The 20,156-nt window shown below is 44.8% G+C and overlaps 2 protein-coding genes across 2 annotated transcripts; one reads left to right on the forward strand and one right to left on the reverse strand.

The window, feature by feature from the left end:
- Positions 1-230: 230 nt before the first annotated feature.
- On the forward strand, positions 231-5,045 carry LOC134483340 (disks large homolog 5-like). The gene is made up of 4 exons (XM_063278639.1): positions 231-386; positions 1,452-1,611; positions 2,832-2,975; positions 3,608-5,045. Exons 1-4 carry the CDS (start codon positions 305-307, stop codon positions 3,786-3,788), a joined length of 567 nt encoding a protein of 188 aa, XP_063134709.1. The 5' UTR covers positions 231-304; the 3' UTR covers positions 3,789-5,045.
- A 9,230-nt stretch (positions 5,046-14,275) lies between these two features.
- Positions 14,276-17,194, reverse strand: LOC134483342 (uncharacterized). The gene is made up of 4 exons (XM_063278641.1): positions 17,024-17,194; positions 15,834-15,993; positions 15,225-15,368; positions 14,276-14,591 (listed from the first exon to the last, which is right to left on the reverse strand). The coding sequence occupies exons 1-4, from the start codon at positions 17,148-17,150 to the stop codon at positions 14,405-14,407; spliced, it is 618 nt and encodes a 205-aa protein (XP_063134711.1). The 5' UTR covers positions 17,151-17,194; the 3' UTR covers positions 14,276-14,404.
- Positions 17,195-20,156: the final 2,962 nt, after the last annotated feature.

The following is a 20,156-nucleotide window of genomic DNA, read 5'->3' on the forward strand; positions in this document are numbered from 1 at the left end:
AGATACATAGCAATGACTTAGGTTTTTCCAATCAAGCCTAGAGTCAAATTTGGCTTTGGAAGCATGTGGTGCTCAGTGGCTATGCCACAGGGAAGTCTCCTGAAAAGGGCACATCAGCTTTTGCTCAGTACAGGGAGAACATTAGCAGGGAGGCAAAGTCTGTTCTCCGTGACATCAGCCGTCCCTTCCTGGACATTCTATTGTCTCCTAGAGAGACCTTGGAATCCCTGTGATGTCACCAGTATCGTTGTGACAACCAATTCCCTACTTTTTCTCTTAGTGTCCAAAGGATATATCCACAGACATGTTTGCCCGTCTTTGTAGGCGCTTTGGGAGAGTTGATGTTGATAGAGAAGAGTCTAGAGTGAAGCAAACGAAACCTAAAGGTAATGATGGACACAGGACATGGGGAATGTGGAGTAAGTTCTGGGCAGTGTATGTTGAGCTTCCTGTCAGGGGTGAGTGTGGGGGCCTTCCGCTGGCCTTTTTAGTAATGGGCCACAACCACTGGAACATCTCCACAGATATTGAATTCCATGATTATCACAATTCCTGAAAGTCAAGGTTTTCACATCATTAGTTTCTCCATAACCACATGGAGGATATGGCAATGCCTATGCTATTATTGGGTGAACTTCTAGTCTTTACTTTTACAGTACATTCGGTATGTTAAATTGATATAATAACACCATAAGTAGTCATGGAGGGGATAACTTTTCTGAATTAAACAGGGCATCAATGTACTTCACTTTCATTGCTTCTTTAAATTCAGTGACTATCTGACAGTAGTAAGAGGGAGAGAACTGTGCTCCTGGCATGACCTTATATTCTTAGAACTCCTTTGACTACCTCTGGCTGACGGGGCCAATCTTACCTTCATATATTAGAGGTTCTGTGTGGCAGATATTTTTCTACAGTAGCCAAACTATATGGAGCAGGTAGAGAAAGAGCCTGTAACCTATTGGCACTTCTGGGGCATTTGTCATTTCAGTAGGGGGAATTAATAAGTCTGTTGACCATGTCCCCCCCCCTACATGACTTTTTAATGCGAAGTTATTGGACTAGAGTAACAGTGTAGGATATGTGAGTATCCCTGATCGATCAAGTCATTGTGGATGCTGAATTGATGATCTGACTTCTGAAACCAGAGGGGTGAGGGTCCTGAAACCAGGTTGTAGCCTGCGTACCTGATAATAATCCTGGAGAAGGCATCTCTCTGGTACTTGTAAGCCTGTGTGGGCGGGCATAGGGAACACCTGGCTGCTTATATCTCTTGGTCTCTATATAGTAGTGGGGGAACTGTGATCCACTTAGGATGCCTCTTACGCAGACCAAACTCCTTGCAGTGACACTGGCTTCCAAGCATGTTCTCCTGTTTGGACCTCACTGTGGTCTGTGTATGCTCTATGCATTCGCCCCATGCGGGTTCACTTTTGTTCTTCTACCTACAGAGGCCTGCAGACAGATGTCATCCCCTGAAAATATCCTAAACAAGGTGCAGGCCAACGAGGAAGAGGAGAGGCTGAATAGAGAACTGGAGCTAACTACCAAGGAGAGAAATGAGCTGACAGAACGCCTCCTTTATGTGACAGGTGGATCCATGAGCACGAGGTATGCATTGCTCCAAACAAACGACCTTGTTCTAAACCTCATCTCCCATAGAGAGGAGATTCAGAACCTGACCCTTAGTGAGGAGTGAGTTTGGAAATGGACTCTCTGATTCCGCCTGTTGAAAATCTGAACTTGTGATCTGAGTGAAGAATTCAGGGATAAAGTCACTGGAGCATGAGTTCCCAGTGTACAATTGGAAAGCCCTTGACAGGTGGTAGCTTTGCAAGGTTCTAGGTGCTGTGAGTTTGTGGACAGTGTTTGTACTTGCTAGGAAGGTGACTGAATGCTATCATCTCCTGGCAGCACCCTTAGGTGACATGTCCCACATTGTTCATATCAATGCTTAACTAGAAGGCCTGAGGCTCAGGCCTGTTCCTTCTTGTCTGTGTGCCTTAAACACTGAGACAGTAATGGTGCATACATTTCTACTGATTCCCATTGTGCTCTTTCCATATTTGTCTCTCTTTCTCATTCTCTGAGTCTGTTTACTTTTCTTTTCTTGTGGGTGTGTCCCAGTTTGTGTGTCTGTGTGTGCACAGGTCTGCATGCATATGCACAACTTTTATATGTTTCTATGTCCCTGCACACTTGGAATTTAGGGGTCTGTTTTTTGACCTCAGGATATACCTGTATAATAGTTTCATGGAGGTGTAAGTGCTTTATTTTGGAAGCCCCACTTTCAACAGTACAGTTCTTTGCCTTTGTGGTCACATTTGTCTATACATTTGTATGCCTTGGGCAGATTATAAGTTTGTGGCAATATCTGGTCTCATCTCCAGAATTATGTGTACTGTCTGCCTCTAGAATATTAGTTATTCGGCTTGTAGCATTCCACTTGTCAAAACAGGAAAATTGAAATCAGAGGATTCTGGATGTGTTTGTGTGTGTGTGTGTGTGTTTGTGTGTGTGTGTATGGGTTTGTGTGTGTGTGTGTGTGTGTGTGGTTGGGTAAGCTCTGTGGCCTAGGCTCTTGACAGCATAACAGGTTTGAATGCAGATCCAGACCTCCTGATTGAAAAAAGTGAGCCAGGGAACCCTTTATCTGGGTGCTTAGCTTCTGTTGTCCTGGGCACACAATTCCAAGTTTCTGAAGCTGAAGAAGATCCAAATATGTAGAATTCAGAAAGTGTCCTTCCAGGGCTGGGGTAGTACAGGACACAGCCTGAGTTCATATAATCCTAAACCTCAATGTTCATTGGGTTCTATCTTCCTGGGGCCAGCCCCTACTTCAGGCCAAATCCATTTTATGAAAACTTGAAGATAAAGGAGAAAGAGGTCATGTCATTACTGCACAACTTAGACACAAAGAACACTGAACATCGTGAGAAATTTCAGGAGCTCAAGAAGGAGATTAACTTCTATCGGTAAGTACTGGTCAGAAGGGCCCATCACTTGTGGAATGGCCATGTCTGCCTCTCTTTGTTCTGGACCGGAAAGTCTGCAGCTCTGGGCCCATCTCTTCTGCTGTTTAAATATCACTGTGCCGTGGGTCTTTTGGACTCAGTTTCAGTTCCATAAGAGACTGTGACTTCTCAGCACAGTGTCTATGCATCTTTAGAAGGCTCTGGATAGAACTACACTGATTCAGGCATCAGAGTGTTATTAGGCCAACCTGCGGCTCTGGGGTCATACCAGGTTTAACAAAGCTCAATGTGTGGACCACATGGTTAGCATGACCTCCCTTGGTTCTACTGTCCTCTTGTGGTTGTTTACTGCCTACTAATTGATGCTGTCCCGATGCATTGGGCTCTCATGTGTAGTTGTAGATCCCTTGTTCTTTTGGACAGACATGGACTCTTATTGGTGCTTGGGTCACAGAAACAATTTATTCTTCCCTGGATTGGCCGTTTGCTGTTTGTGCAGCAGCCTTACATGTATGGAGATGTATTATTTGAAGTCTTTATGGGTATCTGTGTCCTGGTGGAGTTTGTGGGATTTGGCAGTTAGAATGGGAGGAAGAGGCTTCAGGATCTTACTATGCAAAGTGTGTTTCCAGCAACCTGCACAGCCGGCTCCTGATGGACCAGGCATGTATGAAGAAGAAGTTGGTCACATTGAAGCAGGAGAGCAAGGAGTTACAGCGATATTTGTTTGAGTTGAACCCGAAGGATGAAGACGAACAGGAGAAGGCCAGCAACCTCCAGACCCAGCAAAATGTGGTAGGAACAAGCAGCTGAGTCAGATTAACAATGTCTGATACCATTTGCCTATTGGATGCATCTTTGCTTCCCCTATCATCTTTCTAATCTCCCCACACCCAATCAGTCACCCTCCTCATGTGATAGAGTTATTCATTGCTCTGTTTATGCACAAGTATCCTGGGAAGTTAACCACTCTTCAGAAACTGAATTATGGGCAAGTACACTTCTCTGCCCTTTTTGAAACTGCAGTCCAGAAATGGTGACAAAGGAATAACATATCACATGACTGCATCTCCCTATCACAGATTGGATGCTATGAAGAGTTTTGAATGAGTTTTTGGTCGTGTGACAAAGGTCATACAGGGGTCATGTGATGGTTGGAAGCACCTTGTAGGGATAAGAACCAAGTGCAAATGGCAAATGAGTCCTGGTCATTGGCTTTGATCTGGGTATCATGTGGCCTTCTCCTTTCTTTCTGCACCCCAATTAGGTCTCTCCCCATTTCCCCATTCTTGGTTTGCACTGGTAGAGTCTGAGGAGCAGCTTGTTCTCTCACAGTACTGTGAGGGTTGCTGGTGATGTTCCCAGCCTGCAGAGATATCAGCAATGATTTCAGTGAAAAGATCAGTGCTGTCTGTCCAATGCAGCTGAGGGAACAGAAGGCAGCAACTTGACAGCTGGTATGCATGTCCCCACCAAATCAGTGTCTTAATAGCTGCCTTCTCCTCCCAGGTCTCAGAAACTGCAGGAGACATGGCATAGGACGGATCCCAGGAAGACAGCCCCCTGAGGAATGAGTTTCTCTCTCAGGAGTTCCCTGTGACGACAATCCTCACAGTCAAAGACTTTTTGGGGGAATATTCTTCTTCTCAGATAATTTCCTCAATGTATAGAGACCCTAAATTTATGTATCCGTATGCCAGCCTGTCTCATTGAGGTATTTCTCCTTTCTCATACTGACAACACCATTTGAGAGACAACTGAGGGGACTGCCTTGACATCTCACGTCCTAGAGGAGAAACAGCACTACAACTGTGTTTCTAAATGTTCATTAAGAAAATGCTGTTAAGAAATGTTTTTGGTTATGATTTTCATTGAAGTTTTCTTTTTGTTATTTCATAGTTATATATTCTTGTTACTGTTTTTCATTTTTTATACCATTTTAGTTGTTCATTTTATGCCTGTTTTTTGTAAATTGTATTCCTTATGAATAAAAATTGATTTGTAACTCTTGACACTTAACACCATCTTATTCAAGGGTCCTTTCCCCTCCTGTAGACTTAGAACTGACAGCTGGATATGGATCTTTGCATGATCCAGTGAATTCAAAGCCACCAAGCTGTACACGGGGTGATAGTGTCTTTTGTGTGGTTAATGTGACTTTCTTTATGGACACACACTTTATGATGTAATCACTGACATACTGTATCCATGCTGTCATGTCTTCTGCTCATCCTAGTCTATATCAGTCTACAACACACATTCCTTATTGACTGTGTGCACCAGATATTGAGTAACACACACTCATGCCTGTAGAGCTGCAGAAAAAATGACAACTTACACAGAGGAATATAGAATAATCCTAATCGAGAACCATGTGCCTCAGTTTTTCTTACAATACAGCATTATTATTAAACCACAAAGATAATGACCATCAACTCATTTTGGGAAATAGGTTTTTATAGGTGCTGTTTCACTTGATCATTCATATGCTGTGTTTTTTATTGTTGCTGATTATATTTATTTTTATCATTTAACTCAATGGATCTTTTTTTTTCAAATGCATGTCTGGGCCACTCCTGAGTGCATTTCCCTCATGATCCAAAAGAGGGAATAGCATTCCCCATTGTAGATGATTGTTAGGGACCATGTGGCTCTTCTGAGAGAGCAGCAGATGCTCTAACCTGGGAGTCATCACCACAGCTCCTGTAGGTAGCTTTTGTCCTTCCAGGGCATGTGCTGTACTAGGTGGACACGATCACCTCCCATTTAGGAGAGAGATCTCAGGAGATGTGTATGTACAGGTGGTTGAGCAGTGCCTGCTCAATGTGGTAGGCTGCTAGGCAACCAACTGAACCCCAGCCCTGCTCCACCTGCATTCTTCGAGGCAGAGTTTCTATAGCCCAGGATGGTCTAGAATGCATCATCTGCCTATGTCTTTTTTCCACTAATGCTAGGATGAGGAGCATATGTCCTCCACACCCTTCTTTCCAAACAATGAACATGCTCATGGTCTGGTTATCACATGGCCATGAGGGAGGTAAATAACACTCAGCCAAAACAGAGGCGCATTCCACAGTCACACAGACAGCCTGGACAGATCTGACACGATCAGCACCAGGTTTGACTGCCACTACTTGAAGCAAGGTCCTCCAGTGTTAGGACAACCATTCAAACAGCAAAGAATGAACCTGTTCCCAGCATCCGAGGAGTGGGAGACCCAGGAACCCATGTGTCAATGTGGCCATTTGGAAAATGGAAGTGGGGAGGCAGGGAAGCAGGCAGAACTGGACACAGTTGCAGGGACCCAGGCAAAGAGGGAATATTGGGGCAGAGTCCATGAGATGTCAGTAGGCAACAGGCCAGCTGGGACTAGTGTGGGTACAGGGCTTCTAGTGTGGGTATGAGAGGAGCAAAAGTAGCAATGGTCAGATTCTGATGCAGCATAAAGATGGGAAGGAGCTTAGACCGTCTCAGTGTCGTATAGGGACATTATAGACACTGATGGGCAGTATGGGGATTGCAGGGTCCCTTATAGTGGTCTCTGCAGGTGTCAGGGCTCTGTCAGACCTATGACTATCAGGCAGGCTCTGAGTGCAAGTGAGAGTCACGGGACAGGCCCTGTGTACAGCCTGGTTTGGGGACATTTCCAGGTGCCCCATGGACTGCAAAATAAAGGCAAAGGACACAGGGAAGCCAGCAGTTCCCATGCACAGGACATAAATACTTGTAGACCTTTCTAGAATTTCCATAGACCATCTGTCACTAGTCCTCACTATAGAAGGCACCAGCATTCTGCCCTCTACTTCAATTGGTGAGACAGCTAGTCTAACTCCAGCAGTAAGGCCTCAGGGAAGACAGTAAGAACTCACAGGTGACCTCTTTTACTATTGAAACAGGCTCTTCCTATGGAGCCCAGAGTGACTGTAGGGTCCTAATTCTCCTGCCTCACAGTGACTGTAAATTCAAATCTACCTTCAAGAGCAATTGATTAATAGCACAGGGGGGAAGATCAGATTAAGGCTATCTAAAGGCCCCAGGGTGGTAGGATTACCAGGGTCCTAGTAAGTTTCTCCAGCCTTAATTACAACCTGAGTCAGTCCTGCTGTATGGGATATCACCTGCTGCCCAGTGATATCACAACTTGGAATTCTTTGTCAAATATAAGCTGTTATGGGAATGAAGTAGCCACACAATAAACACTGGTCTGGATACTCCTAGGTCAAGAATCCCCTGTTGGAAATGCCTTGGACCGCACCATTTTACATTCTGGATCCTTCTGGCTTTTTAGCAGATTTATAAATACAAAAAAGAAAAATGGGCATAGTAATTTAAGCCTATGATCCCAGTCATGGGAAACTGAGTCAGGGTGATGGAAGACTGTAAGTTCCAGGGCAACCTGTGTTTCAAGAAAAAAAAAAGGCATGGTGAAGATTCCACTCAAGTAGAAACCAAAAGGCTTTCACATGGGGCCTGCATTCCACTGGTCAGCACTCCCATCGTCACAGCCACAGGGAGACACTGGGGAATTTTTCCCACTGTCTCTCTTTGGGATGCAGTCCACCCCATGATTCTATGTGAGGAATGCCCCAAAGGTTGCATCATGTGAGGGACCTAGATAGTTCCAGGATTGGGAGAATTCAGGAGTTTATTATTAGGGATGATCTACAGCTTTGGCAAAGCTTTTCCCTCCACATGGCAGCCCCAGGTTTGGCCCCAACAGTAAAAATAAAATCCCCCCAAAATAATGCCAACAAAATATCACGAAGCCTAAATGTCTGACCAGTCTCCTCAAAAGTGCACAGGAACCTGACTCCACATTTAGGACCCACTATGGCCTCTGTGACCTGTGAGAAGGGATCTAATATGGGAATTAGTACAGTATGACTTATCCTTATGGATATCTTTGGTGACAAGCACCACCTGACCCCTGAAAACCCATCTACCTGGGAGGCTCAGCACTCATGTCACCAAAAAAGCCCAGATCCTAGGGCCAGCATGGGCAGTAGGTGAAGAAAGTTTGTCCCTCGTGAACATCAGTTGCTGCTCCTGGCCTGACTCTATCCTCAGGAGACAATGTTGCCCCAGAAAGTGTGGGTGTCAATGGCTATTCCCAGGCCAAGGCTGGGATACTGCTGGTCATCCCCGCAGTGACACCTCACCCCTGCATTGTGTGGTCATCCCCGCAGTGACACCTCACCCCTGCAGTGTGTGGTCATCCCCGCAGTGACACCTCACCCCTGCAGTGTGTGGTCATCCCTGCAGTGACACCTCACCCCTGCAGTGTGTGGTCATCCCCGCAGTGACACCTCTCCCCTGCATTGTGTGGTCATCCCCGCAGTGACACCTCACCCCTGCACTGTGTGGTCATCCTCGCAGTGACACCTCACCCCTGCAGTGTGTGGTCATCCCTGCAGTGACATCTCACCCCTGCAGTGTGTGGTCATCCCCACAGTGACATCTCACCCCTGCAGTGTGTGGTCATCCCTGCAGTGATACCTCACCCCTGCAGTGTGTGGTCATCCCTGCAGTGACACCTCACCCCTGCAGTGTGTGGTCATCCCCGCAGTGACACCTCACCCCTGCAGTGTGTGGTCATCCCTGCAGTGACTCCTCACCCCTGCAGTGTGTGGTCATCCCTGCAGTGACTCCTCACCCCTGCAGTGTGTGGTCTTCCCTGCAGTGATGCCTCACCCTTGCAGTGCAGACCTTTGGGCCTGTGGCCTTCAGGATCCGGATTATCTGTTAAACTCAGTTCATAATCAGAATGTTTTGTGTTCAGCCTCTGCCTGGACTGTACTCCAAGAAGAGTTCAAGGTTTTCTGTGGCAACATCTAGCGATCAAGCCTGAGCAAAAGGATTCTCACATCACCCTGCAGGCAGATTCCCATAGTCATTTCTAGTCCATTTAAGCTGCTGCTGAAGATGCCTTGAAGGCATAGCCACAGCGACCCTGTGTGTTCAGAGGTGATGTTTTCCTTCAGGAACCTGATGCTGAGTCTTCTAACCCAGCAGGCGGTCCCTGCATCAGGCTGGAGTCTTGAGTTTCTGTGTTGTCCTGATACCACCTGCTGTGTTCTCCTGGGGCAGAATGGATCTCAGAAGGTCTGGGCCAGTCTCACTGGTTGAGGATTCTTGCAAGGCCTCATCTCCAATTCCTGAGGGAAGGTGTAGGTTAGGAGAATGCCTGGATTTGAAATTCAATGTTTTCAGATTTCAGGATTGGATGAGGGGTACTCAGCATGTGCATGTGTCCATGTCTCTGTATGCATGCACATGCAGGCCAGGGATGGACACCAGCAAACTTCCTCAGTCACCCTACCCCTCTCACACAAAGGAGCTCTCACACAGAAGCTGTGGCTCACAGATGAGGTTGCTCAGGCTTAGAGTCCCAGAGATTCTTCTGCTGTGCTTCAAAACTTTGAGAGAGAGAGAGAGAGAGAGAGAGAGAGAGAGAGAGAGAGAGAGAGAGAGATTGATTCTACCAACTTGTACAACCATGCATGCACATATGGATGCCAGAGGGAAATATCCGGTGTCTTCCTTTTCGAACAGGGTCCTAATCAACTATCAGGTCTCTATATCTTAATATCTAGCAGGGGTCCCAGCGTGAGCATAGCCAGGGCATACACATGCTTGGCTGTCAGTCAGGCAAGAGGCAGAGATCTTGTTCTATTTTTCATGGTTAATGCTCTTAGCACCCTTGAGGGCCTGGCGGAAAGCTGCCTGGAGACTGCTGGATCTGATGCTGGCCTAGACAGCCAGGGCTATTGATGATGGATGTCCAAAGTGGCCCTCATTCTTGGCAAACTTCTCTCTTCTAGTCTAAATGTGCTTGGGTGTTTAATGCAAGGACTGGGTTGTAGTTTTCCTGTTCTATCCAGCTGCCCCCTTGTTTTCTTCAGCGGGTCACCTGCCCTAGTGAGGAAAGAGAAGTGTGTGAGCCACAGCACCACCCTCCCATGCTTCTGCTTGCTGATCTGTGGTATCTGTTGATGTAGAACCGTTCCTGTGGCAGTCCTGTTGATGTTTGTGAGTTTTGAGGATTTACGCCAGTGTAGTAATGTGCATAGTCACCCTGGGAAACCCCACAGGAAGTTGGTCCCCAGGTTTCAGCACACAGAAGCACAGGCCAGAAGAGATGCCCAGGTATTGAAGGAGGTCCAGTAGATGTGCTGTTAGTTTCCTGTGTCTGATGCATGATTGTCCCTTGCTTAATAAAATGTATACACAAAACTCTTTAAGTGTCCCACTGACCTCTGAGAAAGAACATCAGTGGGAAGATGGCTTTGAACTCTTAACTCCCTGTTCCTTTCCTCATAACAGGTTTCTGTAGCAACCAAAGGAGAGAAGCCACCTGAGGGAAGGAAGTCCAAGACAGTGCCTAGGAGCAGAAGTAGGGTCTGGCTGTAGAGGGGACAAGTGGCTGGGTATAGGGACTCTAGGATCAGAAAAGAGGTTGCCTGGCATCTCCCACAGCAACGAAGACAGTCACGAATAGTCATGCTCAAAGGCCAGTCTGATCCAGACTGTCCCTCATTTCCCAGGCGATTATAGATAGTGTCAGGTAGCAGTTGAAAACTGGCCATCAGGGCATGAATCAAGTGTTTATTAAGGTATCATGGCATCAAGAGTATATGAGGGAATAGCCATATGTACACAGAACGACTTGCAGATCCAGAGAGCAGGGAGGGAATAGTCAGGAGCTCCTGCTTGCTGCTGCCTTAGGGGTTCTACAGAAATCCCAGTGGCACTTGGGAAGTGGAGGCAATATCAATTAGGGATTGTGGCCACATGGGGAGATTGAGACCAGCCATGTGCTGTGGCATCAGAACACTGACCAGCGATGACAAAATGAAACTTAAAACACTGGTTGCTCAGCTTTGATACTGCTGACTGCTGACGTGGCCAGGGGCCATCCAGTTCACCAAAGGCTCAGCCAACAGTTGTCTCTCCACTCAATAAAAGTCAAAGAGTGGCCCAGCTCCAAAACCAAATGTGTGCCCACATTGCAATGGCTCCGGTACTGTTTCACCTCAGCTGCGGAGATCTCAGGATCCATGAGTGTCCAGCACGAACACACCCAAAAGAGACAGTCTTAGGGGTCTTAGGCAGCACTGAGGGTGGTGAGCCTCTGCCTCACGGCTCAAAGGCCCTGACCTTGGCATTGTTTGGGCACAAGAGAGCAAAGTGCTGGGGACAGACAACCTGCAGTCTACCATGCTGGAAGGGCATGACTAACACTGATTGATCACATCCATGTGACTACTGAAGCTATTTCTGCTCTCTGTAGTGGTGATGATGTCATCTTACAGAAACCATGCACACCCGGGTTAGACTGTATTAAAGTAGCCACCATTTCAGGGTTCCCTGCAAGGTGCCATGGGACAGTAGTAGCATGACTCTGCATGTATCTCGACAGTTTTCACTAGGGACTACACACACACACACACACACACACACACACACACACACAAACACACACATACACACACAATTACTGACATGGTGCACATTCTTTGCACACAGAAGAAAGTGAGTAGTAGTGAAAACACACCAATCATGGAATTGATGGAGGGAGCTGTGGGCAGAAGCTGGGATTTAGAGTTACTTAAAGGCCCTATGCAGGCTCTCCTTTTGTTGGATGAGAAACTTCAACTGCAATGTGGTTCTTTATTTTCTTTCTCTAAAGCACAGAGGGCTAGGGTGGATCTCAGGGCTTTGAGCATGTTCGGCAAGTGCAGTCACACTGAATTAAATCCTAGGGCTGGAACCCTATTAATCTTCTACAGAATTATAGAGCAGCCTGGATGAAGACTCTCAGCTGAAAATGTGGACAACTCAAGACAGGTACTGGACAATGGCTGTCAGACTTGACTGAAGACTGGAAATGTTTTGCTATCTCACAGGAAAAGAAGGCCCCTCCTACCACACTGTACTCTAAGGACATTTTATTCAGGATAGGATGACATGAACTATTGTCTCATGTCACAGATGTCAGCACAAAGTATCCAAGGTATTGTATGCCAATGGTAGCATCAACAGAACAAAGCACACAGTGTCATGAAGACATAAATTATGAGTTTGTGTAGCAAGACCCAGGCCTCTTCCAGGTTCTTAGATAGTAACTGAGAACCTCAAATACGGTAGTGATGTGATAGTGTGGTGTAAATCTAGTTACAACTAGTTTTGACACAGATGACACTTTTTGTGTCATGGTCAGCTTATAGTGAATGACTAGACCTAAGCATGAGAATAACCAAATACTACATTGCTTCTCTAGCTGCTGAGCTTCTAAAAGCCCTGGGGTGACAGCAAGCTTTTGTGGATATTCTGGATTATTCCTTCTGTACTTTAACTCTCTGAGTCACCTCCACTCTCAGTAAGTTAGTTCAATTCCACAAATTGGAAATCAGTCACCTGGAAAAAATACATTCTCAATACGATCCCAGATTGGACATGGAAATAGGGTAGCTTGAACTGTCCCACCTAGGTTCTGGGCTTGCACAGGCCTGCTCTCCAACAGAAACCTGTGTTCACAGCTGCAGGCTACATTCACTATGGATGCTCTTGAGGTTCCTTCCTAAACTGCTTAGATTACAATAATTTTCTTGCTAACAATCAAAAAACTGATTATGCCAAGCTGGCCTACAAGAAGCTAGTTTCTATTCTGTATTTTATCAGATGTGCAGAATACATATGGTCATCATTGATAACAGGTGAATGATCTGCTCTAATATGGACACTAAGTGATGCTGGAGGATGATCCTGACCCACAATGAGTATTGGGGACACCAGAGCCCTGTAGGGATGCCTGGCAACCTAACACGTTGAGCACGCACAGCTCAGTAAGTTCCCTGTGAACACACATCTCCTGAGATCTCTCTATTTAATCATAGGTGATCCTGTCCACCTAATACAGCACCTCATGTGGAATAACAAAAGCCACCTGCAGGAGATGTGGTGATGACTCACAGGGTAGAGCACCTGCTGCTCTCTCAGAAGAACCACATGGACCCTAACAATTGGGTAAAGTGTGTCAGTGATTACATCATAAAGTGTGTGTCCGAGGAACAGCCACATTCTCCACACAAAAGACACTGTCACACTGAGTACCCCTTGGTGACTTTGAATTCACTTATTAGCCCAGGATCCATGGAACATGCAGAGATCCATGTGTAGCTGTCAGTTCTAAGTCCACAGGAGGGGACAGAACCCTTGAGTAAGGATGATGGTCTTAAGAGTCAAGAGATAGAATTCAATTTTTATTCATAACAAATACATTTTTACAACAAAACAGGATTAAAATGAATAAAAATATTTAAAAATATTTGAAAGTAAAAATAGTAACAAGAACATATAAATATGAAACAACAAAAAGAAAACTTCAATTAAAATCATAACAAAAATATTTCTAAAAGCATATTCTTAAGGAACATTTAGAAGCACAGATGTATTGCTGTTTCTCCTCTAGCCCACATAATGAAAGGCGGTCCCCCAAGTTGTCTCTCAAGTGCTGTTTTCTGAGAAGAAAGTAAGACTTCAATCAGTCAGGCTGGCTTAGTGGTATATAAATTTAGCGTCTCTAAGAAATGACAAATTAACTCAGAGGATGAATACTCATCCAAAAAATGTTGTTACCATTCAGGATGTTGGTCATCAGGGACTCCTGAGAAAGCAACTTATTCTTCAGGAAGCTCTCTTACTGCTGTGTGTCCAATTCCAGCTCTCTTGCACTTTCTGAGACCTGGGAGAGGAAGGCAGTTTTTCAGACAATGATTTGGTGGGGAAATGCAAGCCAGCTGTCAGAATGCTGCCTTCTACCACCTCAGTTCTATTGGACAGTCGACATGGACATTTTAAGTGATATCATTGTTGCTAACTCTGTGGGCAGGGCAAAATCTCCAGAGAGCCTCACAGTAATGTGGGCTGACAATATGGGACCCAGACTTATACCAGTGCAAAACAAGAACAGGGCAATGGCAAGAGACCTCATCAGGTTGCAGGAAGAAAGGAGATGTCCATATGTCACCAAGGTTAAAGCCAATGACAAGTACTAATTTGACATTTGCACTTGGTTCTTATCCCGGAAAGGTGCTTCCTACACAAGAGATCACAGAGTGTCATTTGTCAAAGAACCAAGAACTTGTTCAAAACTCTACATAGGATCCAATGTATCACATGGATATGCAATAATATGATATGTTATTCATCTGTCACCATTTCTAGACTGCAGCTTCAAAAAGAGCAGCAAAATATGCTTGCACAATAATTCAGTTTCTGAAAAGTGGTTAAATTCCCAGAATACTTGTGCATAGGCAGAGCAATGAACAATTCCATTACATGAGGTGGTTGGCTGGTTGTGAGTGTAAATTAGAAAGGTGGTAAGAGAAGCAAAGATGTATCAAATTGGCAAATTTTATCAGATATTGTTAAGCTAACAGGTCCCTACCTGATAATGCTGGTTCTGGCCGTTGATGGTCTTTATCTTTCTTGTTGAAGTCAACCAAATATTTCTGGTTCAGTGCACAATCAAGATGTACCTCCTTGCTCTCCTGCTTCAGTGGGACCAACTTCTTCCTACATGTGTTCTCCATCAGGAGCTGGCTGAGCAGGTTTCTGGAAATACAGTGTGCATAGTAAGATCATGCTGGCCCTTTCTCCCATTCCTACTCCCAAGTCCCACTAACTCTACCAGGTCCCAGATACCCATGAAGACTTAATAAAATGCATCTTGATACATATAAGGCTGCTGCACAAAACATAAAGAGTTAATTCGGGGAAGAATAAATTGTTTGCTTGGCCTGATACCAATTAGTGTCCACACCTCTGAGAAAGAACATGGATCCACAACTATCCATGAAAGCCCAATGCATGGGGGCAACATGAATTAGTACTGGGCCAACACCCTCAAAAGAGGTCAGTAGAACCAAGAGAAGGTCATGCTAACCATGTGGTCCACGCACTGAGTGTTGTAAAACGTGGTGTGACACCATAGGTCCAGGTCAGCCTAATAAACTTCTGCTGACTTCAATCAGTGCTGTTCTCTCTAGAGCCTTTTGAAGATGCCTAGACAATCCTGGGATGAGGAACAGTCTTTTATGGAACTGAAAACTGAGTCCTAATGACCCTGGAACACTGATGGGTAAATAGCACAAGAGATAGAACCAGAGCTGAAGACCGTCCAATCCAGAACAAAGAAAGTCAGAAATGGCCATTCCACAAGTGATAGCCTTTCTGACCAGGACTTACCTAGAGAAGGTAATCTCCTTCTTCAGCTTATGGTTGTTCTCATGGACCTCAGTGTTCTCCATCTCTAAGTTGTGCAGAATTGACATGACAGCCTCCTCCATTCTCTCCAGGTCTTCATAATATGGATTTGGCCTGAAGTGTGACCTGGCCCCAAATGATAGAATACAATGAACATCGGCATTTAGGAATATATGAACTCAGGGTGGGTCCTAAATTACCCCAGGCTGCTGCCTGGATCTTCCAGCACTCAGTCCCCTGCCTTGCAAGTACAGAGACTCACCATAAACTCACTGCAATTACAATCTTGCAAAGCCACCAGCTGTCAAGGGCTTTGCAAATGCACACTGGGAACTCACTCTCCCTGACTTTATCCCTGAATTCTTCATTCAGACCACAAGTTCTGCTTTTAAATAAATGGAAGCAGATGAGTCCATTTTCAATCTCACTCCTCAGGAAGGGTCAGGTTCTGAATCTCCACTATATGGGAGGTGAGGTTTAGCACAGGGTGGTTAGGGAGGCACAGCTTTCTAGAACCCAAAACCTTAATAGGATAAGAAGGTGACCTTGCAGACCCAGGAATGAAACAAGAGCATTTGGAGCGATTCATACCTCTTCTTCATGGATCTCTCTGTCAGAAACCTCAGGCGATCTCTCAGGTCATTTCTCTCCTCGGTAATGAGCTGCAGCTCTTTAATCAGCCTCTCCTTTTCCTTCTTGGCCTGATTCTCGCTTAGTTCAGTGCCAGGGGATGATGTTTCTCTCCCAGCGTCTGTAGGTAGAAGAACACAAGTGAACCTGCATGGGGAGAATGCATAAAGTGTTCATAGACCTCAGTGAGGCCTAAACAGGAGAATAAGCCAGGAACCCAGTGTCACTGCTAGGCGATTGGTCTATGCTTAAGAGGCCTCCTCAGTGGATCTCAGTTCTCCCACTACTCTATAGATACCAAGAGACATAAGCAGCCAGGTGTTCCCTATGCCGGACATCACGTGCTTACATGTACCACGGAGATGGCTTCTCCAGGATTATCATCAGCTGAACAGGGTACAGCTTGGTTTCAGGACCCTCACTCCTGTGGCTTCAGAACTCAGATGATAAATTCACCATCCAGAAAACTTGAGTGATTGGAGACACTCAGATGCCCTACCCTGATACTCTAAGCCAACAACTTTGGATTTAAAACGCATTTCCGGGGAGGATATGTTCAACAGACTTATCAGTGTCCCTATGTGAAATACCAAATGCCCCAGAAGTGCGAATAGGTTACAGGCTGAATCTTGGTCTACACGATCCAAATAGTTTTGGTATTTTAGAAACATGTTTGTAACACACACTCTAATATATAAAGCTAACGATGACCCTGCCAGTTAGAAGAAATCAGAGAAGGTCTAAGAACATAAGGTTATTGCCTGGAGCACAATCTCTCCCTGTTACTACTGTCAGATACCCACTGTATTTAAAGAAGCAATGATAGTGAAATACATTGCTGCCCTGTCTAAACTCAGAAAAGGTGGACCCTCCATGACTACTGATGAGGTTATTATATCAATGTAACATAACAAATGAACTGAAAAGTAAAGACCAGAAGTCCACAGTATAATAGCATTGGCCTTACCATATCCTCCCAGTGGGGATGGGGAAACTAAAGTTCTGAAATCCTGACTTTCAGGAATTGTGATATTCATGGAAATTCAATTCCTTTTCAGATGCTCCAGTTGTTGTGGCCCATTGCTAGAAAGGTCAGCGTAAGCCTGCAGCCACCCTGGCAGGAAGCTCAAAATACACTGCCCAGAACTTACTCCACATTCCCCAGAAGTGCTGTCTTTGTCCATCATTACTTTGAGACGAAAGGCCAGACTCCTTCACTCTAGTCTCTCCAGAATCGACGTTCCCCCTCCCAAAACGCTTGCGAAGACGGGAAAACATGTCTTAGCTTGTAACTGCCAGACTCAGACTGAGAGAAACTAGGGCACTGGTCGTCACTACAACACTGGTGACATCACAGAGGATTCCAGAACTCTCTAGGAGACAATAGAATGTCCAAGAAGGGACAGCTGATGTCATGGGGAGCAGACTTTGCCTCCCTGCTAATGTTCTCCCTGTACTGAGCATAAGCAGAGGTGCCCTTTCCAGGAGACTTTCCTGGGGCAGAGCCACTGAGCATCTCCTGCTTCCAAAGCCAAATTTTCCTCAAGGCTTGATTATAAAAACCTTAGTAATTCCTATGCATCTAAATGAATGTTTCCTTTCAAATCTTTCCCAAAAAATGTCTCATCCTAACTCAAATTGTCCTCATTCACCAATGTTAGCCATTAAAACTTCCTGAGATTTCATACCAGATTGAATATGCAGTCAAAAGTTCTCCTGTCTCATTATGTACAGGTGCTTTATATCACATCAAGAAATAGTCCGCATGGTAGGTTACAACATGCGTGTGTGTTAGGGGAACACTCATGAAGTCATGTGCTTAGCAATCGACAATTGCCAGAAAATTCCTTAGGAGAAAGAGTTGAAGTCTTTAAGGTGCTAGGAAAAGTGTGGAGACCAGTTGGCAGAGGAAAATGCAATATTGGAGACACCAGTGAAGGGAACCTCATGCTGCTTGTGGGGTTCTGCTCTCTGCACCAATGTCGCTAAAGGAGCACTGATCACAGGCCTGAGTAAGATGTACCATGAGCTTCTATCAGAAAAATAAAATAAACAAGAGATATAGAGGGTGCACAGAAATGTCTAAAATGAGGCTATAAACATCATTAAGTGGATAGAGCAAGGTCCCAGCACCTGTACACTGGGAAATGGCCACCACACCAAACACAAAAGTAGTAACACATTTATCATAGTAAAACACATTTATAATAGTAAAAAATGAATACTTTATAGAATGCACCCACTAACACTGATTGATCACATCCGTAGTTCAAATTTTGGGGGCAAGTTCATGGCCTTAACTACCTTTGTCTGAACTTATATAGCAAAAAATAAGAAAGAACGAGAAAAGACAAAGTCAAAACTAAAAGCTCAAGCTTCTCATATGAGGATTGCAGGAAGTGTTATATGGGAGTCAGTTCTGATTAGGCCATTTTAGATAGAACAGTGCATAGTGACCCTTAATGTGATGGGCCCTATATAAAGCTTTTTGCAATATTGGAATTTTAACAAACCTCATCCAGTATGTACGGAAGAGGCAAAGATGTGATCACCATGTCCTTACTCTGTATCAGGTTATTTTTCTGCATCCTTGATTGTCAGGCATAGAACAGCAACAATCTGAAATAGCTGGTAGACATGGAAAAACATGGCTAAAACTATAGTTGTGGGTTACACACCTCAACTGTGAAAGGCTAATGCTGTGTGCACAGTCCTTGGAGGCCACTCTTTTAAGCCTAATTATTACAAACTGAAAGGAGGTTTATCTGAGCTCAAGGTGATCCTGGCCAGCCAGGTAGAGGGCAACATGTGATACTTGAGACCCTGTTTTAAACCAGCACAGAAATCCACACTTCATTCAAAGCATCATCTACGAATTCTCGATTATTTACCATTCTCTCCCTACCAGTCGTTCTGTTTGGAATGGTAGAAAACAACTGGAACTGATCTTTCTATTTTAAGGACCTTGATCTCTCTTTTTTTAGGTCCACATTAAGAGTGCATACAAATAGACATCACCATCTGAACATCTTAGTATTATCTACTCTGTATATATAGCATAATACTGTGCCTATGACAGTCTTAAGCTTCCTTGAGTGTAGTTGCCCCATCAAGAAGTGTGAAGTTCTGAGTTCAAACCCCAGTGATGCTTTAAAGGGACTAGAAGAAAGCCATCAGAGATACTCCACTTCTTTGTCCTTAGATTAAATCAAGTTGACACAATGTGAACCTGGTGGACTATTTAACCATGCATCTTTCTCCCAACCCCACTTCCACGAGTTCAGTCCATGGCAGAATTCATCCCCCACCATCCTAGATATTTCTTTATATATTTCTACAAGAGCCAGGTTTCTTTTTTTTTTAATAGAATTAGTTGTAGGCAATCAACTGCTGCCCTATGTGAGAAATGATTAGTATCTATTGCAACTTACCACAGTGTATTTGTGTATACAAGTACATTATTGGAAATCCAGCATTACTGAGGGATTGGAAACCAGTGCTGTGGCCTTGCCTTTCTGTGCCTCTTCCTGGCTCACAGGCAGCTGGGGGCAGACCTTGAGTTCCTCTTCAGGGACAGAGTGATGTTGAATGGGCACTGAGCAGGCAGAGAAACACAGCTGAGGCAGCTCCTTACAGTTATTAAACACATCATCTCCTTCCGATCTTAAGGGCTACTGCTGAGGTCTTGCCCCCATACCTACCTTAATAGCATTGAATTTGTTACACAGCAGCCAGCTCTTTCCTATTGCTCTGTAATACGCCTCCACATCATGGATGCCAAGAAAAACACTAACAAAGAACAAAAAACTCTGACGTTGAACTGTGTGGTGCTGGTCACATACCCTGTTATGTTCTGTATGTTATGAGGTTTGTTAATCTTAACAAGTTCCCCAAGTGTATTCTTCACATAGGACCCAATAGATTCAAGGAAAATAGGAACAATTATGTGTAAAATGGCCTGAGTCAGGGCCCAAAGACCGAAGCATTTCCAACACTTGTGCACCAGCCCATGTGGATTTTGCAATGAGCGGGGCCTAGCAATGTCCAGTACACAGTTGTGAGCTGTTGCTCTGGTTGAACTGTATTGGTGTGTGCATTAATAAACTACACCTATTTAAATGAATTCAGTGTCCTGTGGTTTGAATCCAGACCCCTTGACACCAGGTCTTCCCTTCTGCAGCACTCGGGAAAAAGGCTAAGTTTAGGAAAGGTGACCTCTTGTCATAAGTTATGTGACAAGAGGGATGGTGAATGATCCCTTGTGATAAGAATCAAGGTTTCCTC

This window comes from Rattus norvegicus, chromosome 19, assembly GCF_036323735.1.
Source record: "Rattus norvegicus strain BN/NHsdMcwi chromosome 19, GRCr8, whole genome shotgun sequence".
In the NCBI taxonomy this organism is placed as follows: Eukaryota; Metazoa; Chordata; class Mammalia; order Rodentia; family Muridae; genus Rattus; species Rattus norvegicus.

Excerpts from the sequence above, each read along its gene's own strand:
- LOC134483340 (XM_063278639.1), top strand. The coding sequence starts at position 305 with ATGTTTGCCCGTCTTTGTAGGCGCTTTGGGAGAGTTGATGTTGATAGA. Across the intron at positions 1,612-2,831 it reads GGTGGATCCATGAGCACGAG|CCCCTACTTCAGGCCAAATC; the intron begins GTATGCATTGCT and ends TCCTGGGGCCAG. Across the intron at positions 2,976-3,607 it reads AAGGAGATTAACTTCTATCG|CAACCTGCACAGCCGGCTCC; the intron begins GTAAGTACTGGT and ends GTGTGTTTCCAG.
- LOC134483342 (XM_063278641.1), bottom strand. The coding sequence starts at position 17,150 with ATGTTTTCCCGTCTTCGCAAGCGTTTTGGGAGGGGGAACGTCGATTCT. Across the intron at positions 15,369-15,833 it reads GAGAGATCCATGAAGAAGAG|GTCACACTTCAGGCCAAATC; the intron begins GTATGAATCGCT and ends ATTTGGGGCCAG. Across the intron at positions 14,592-15,224 it reads AAGGAGATTACCTTCTCTAG|AAACCTGCTCAGCCAGCTCC; the intron begins GTAAGTCCTGGT and ends CTGTATTTCCAG.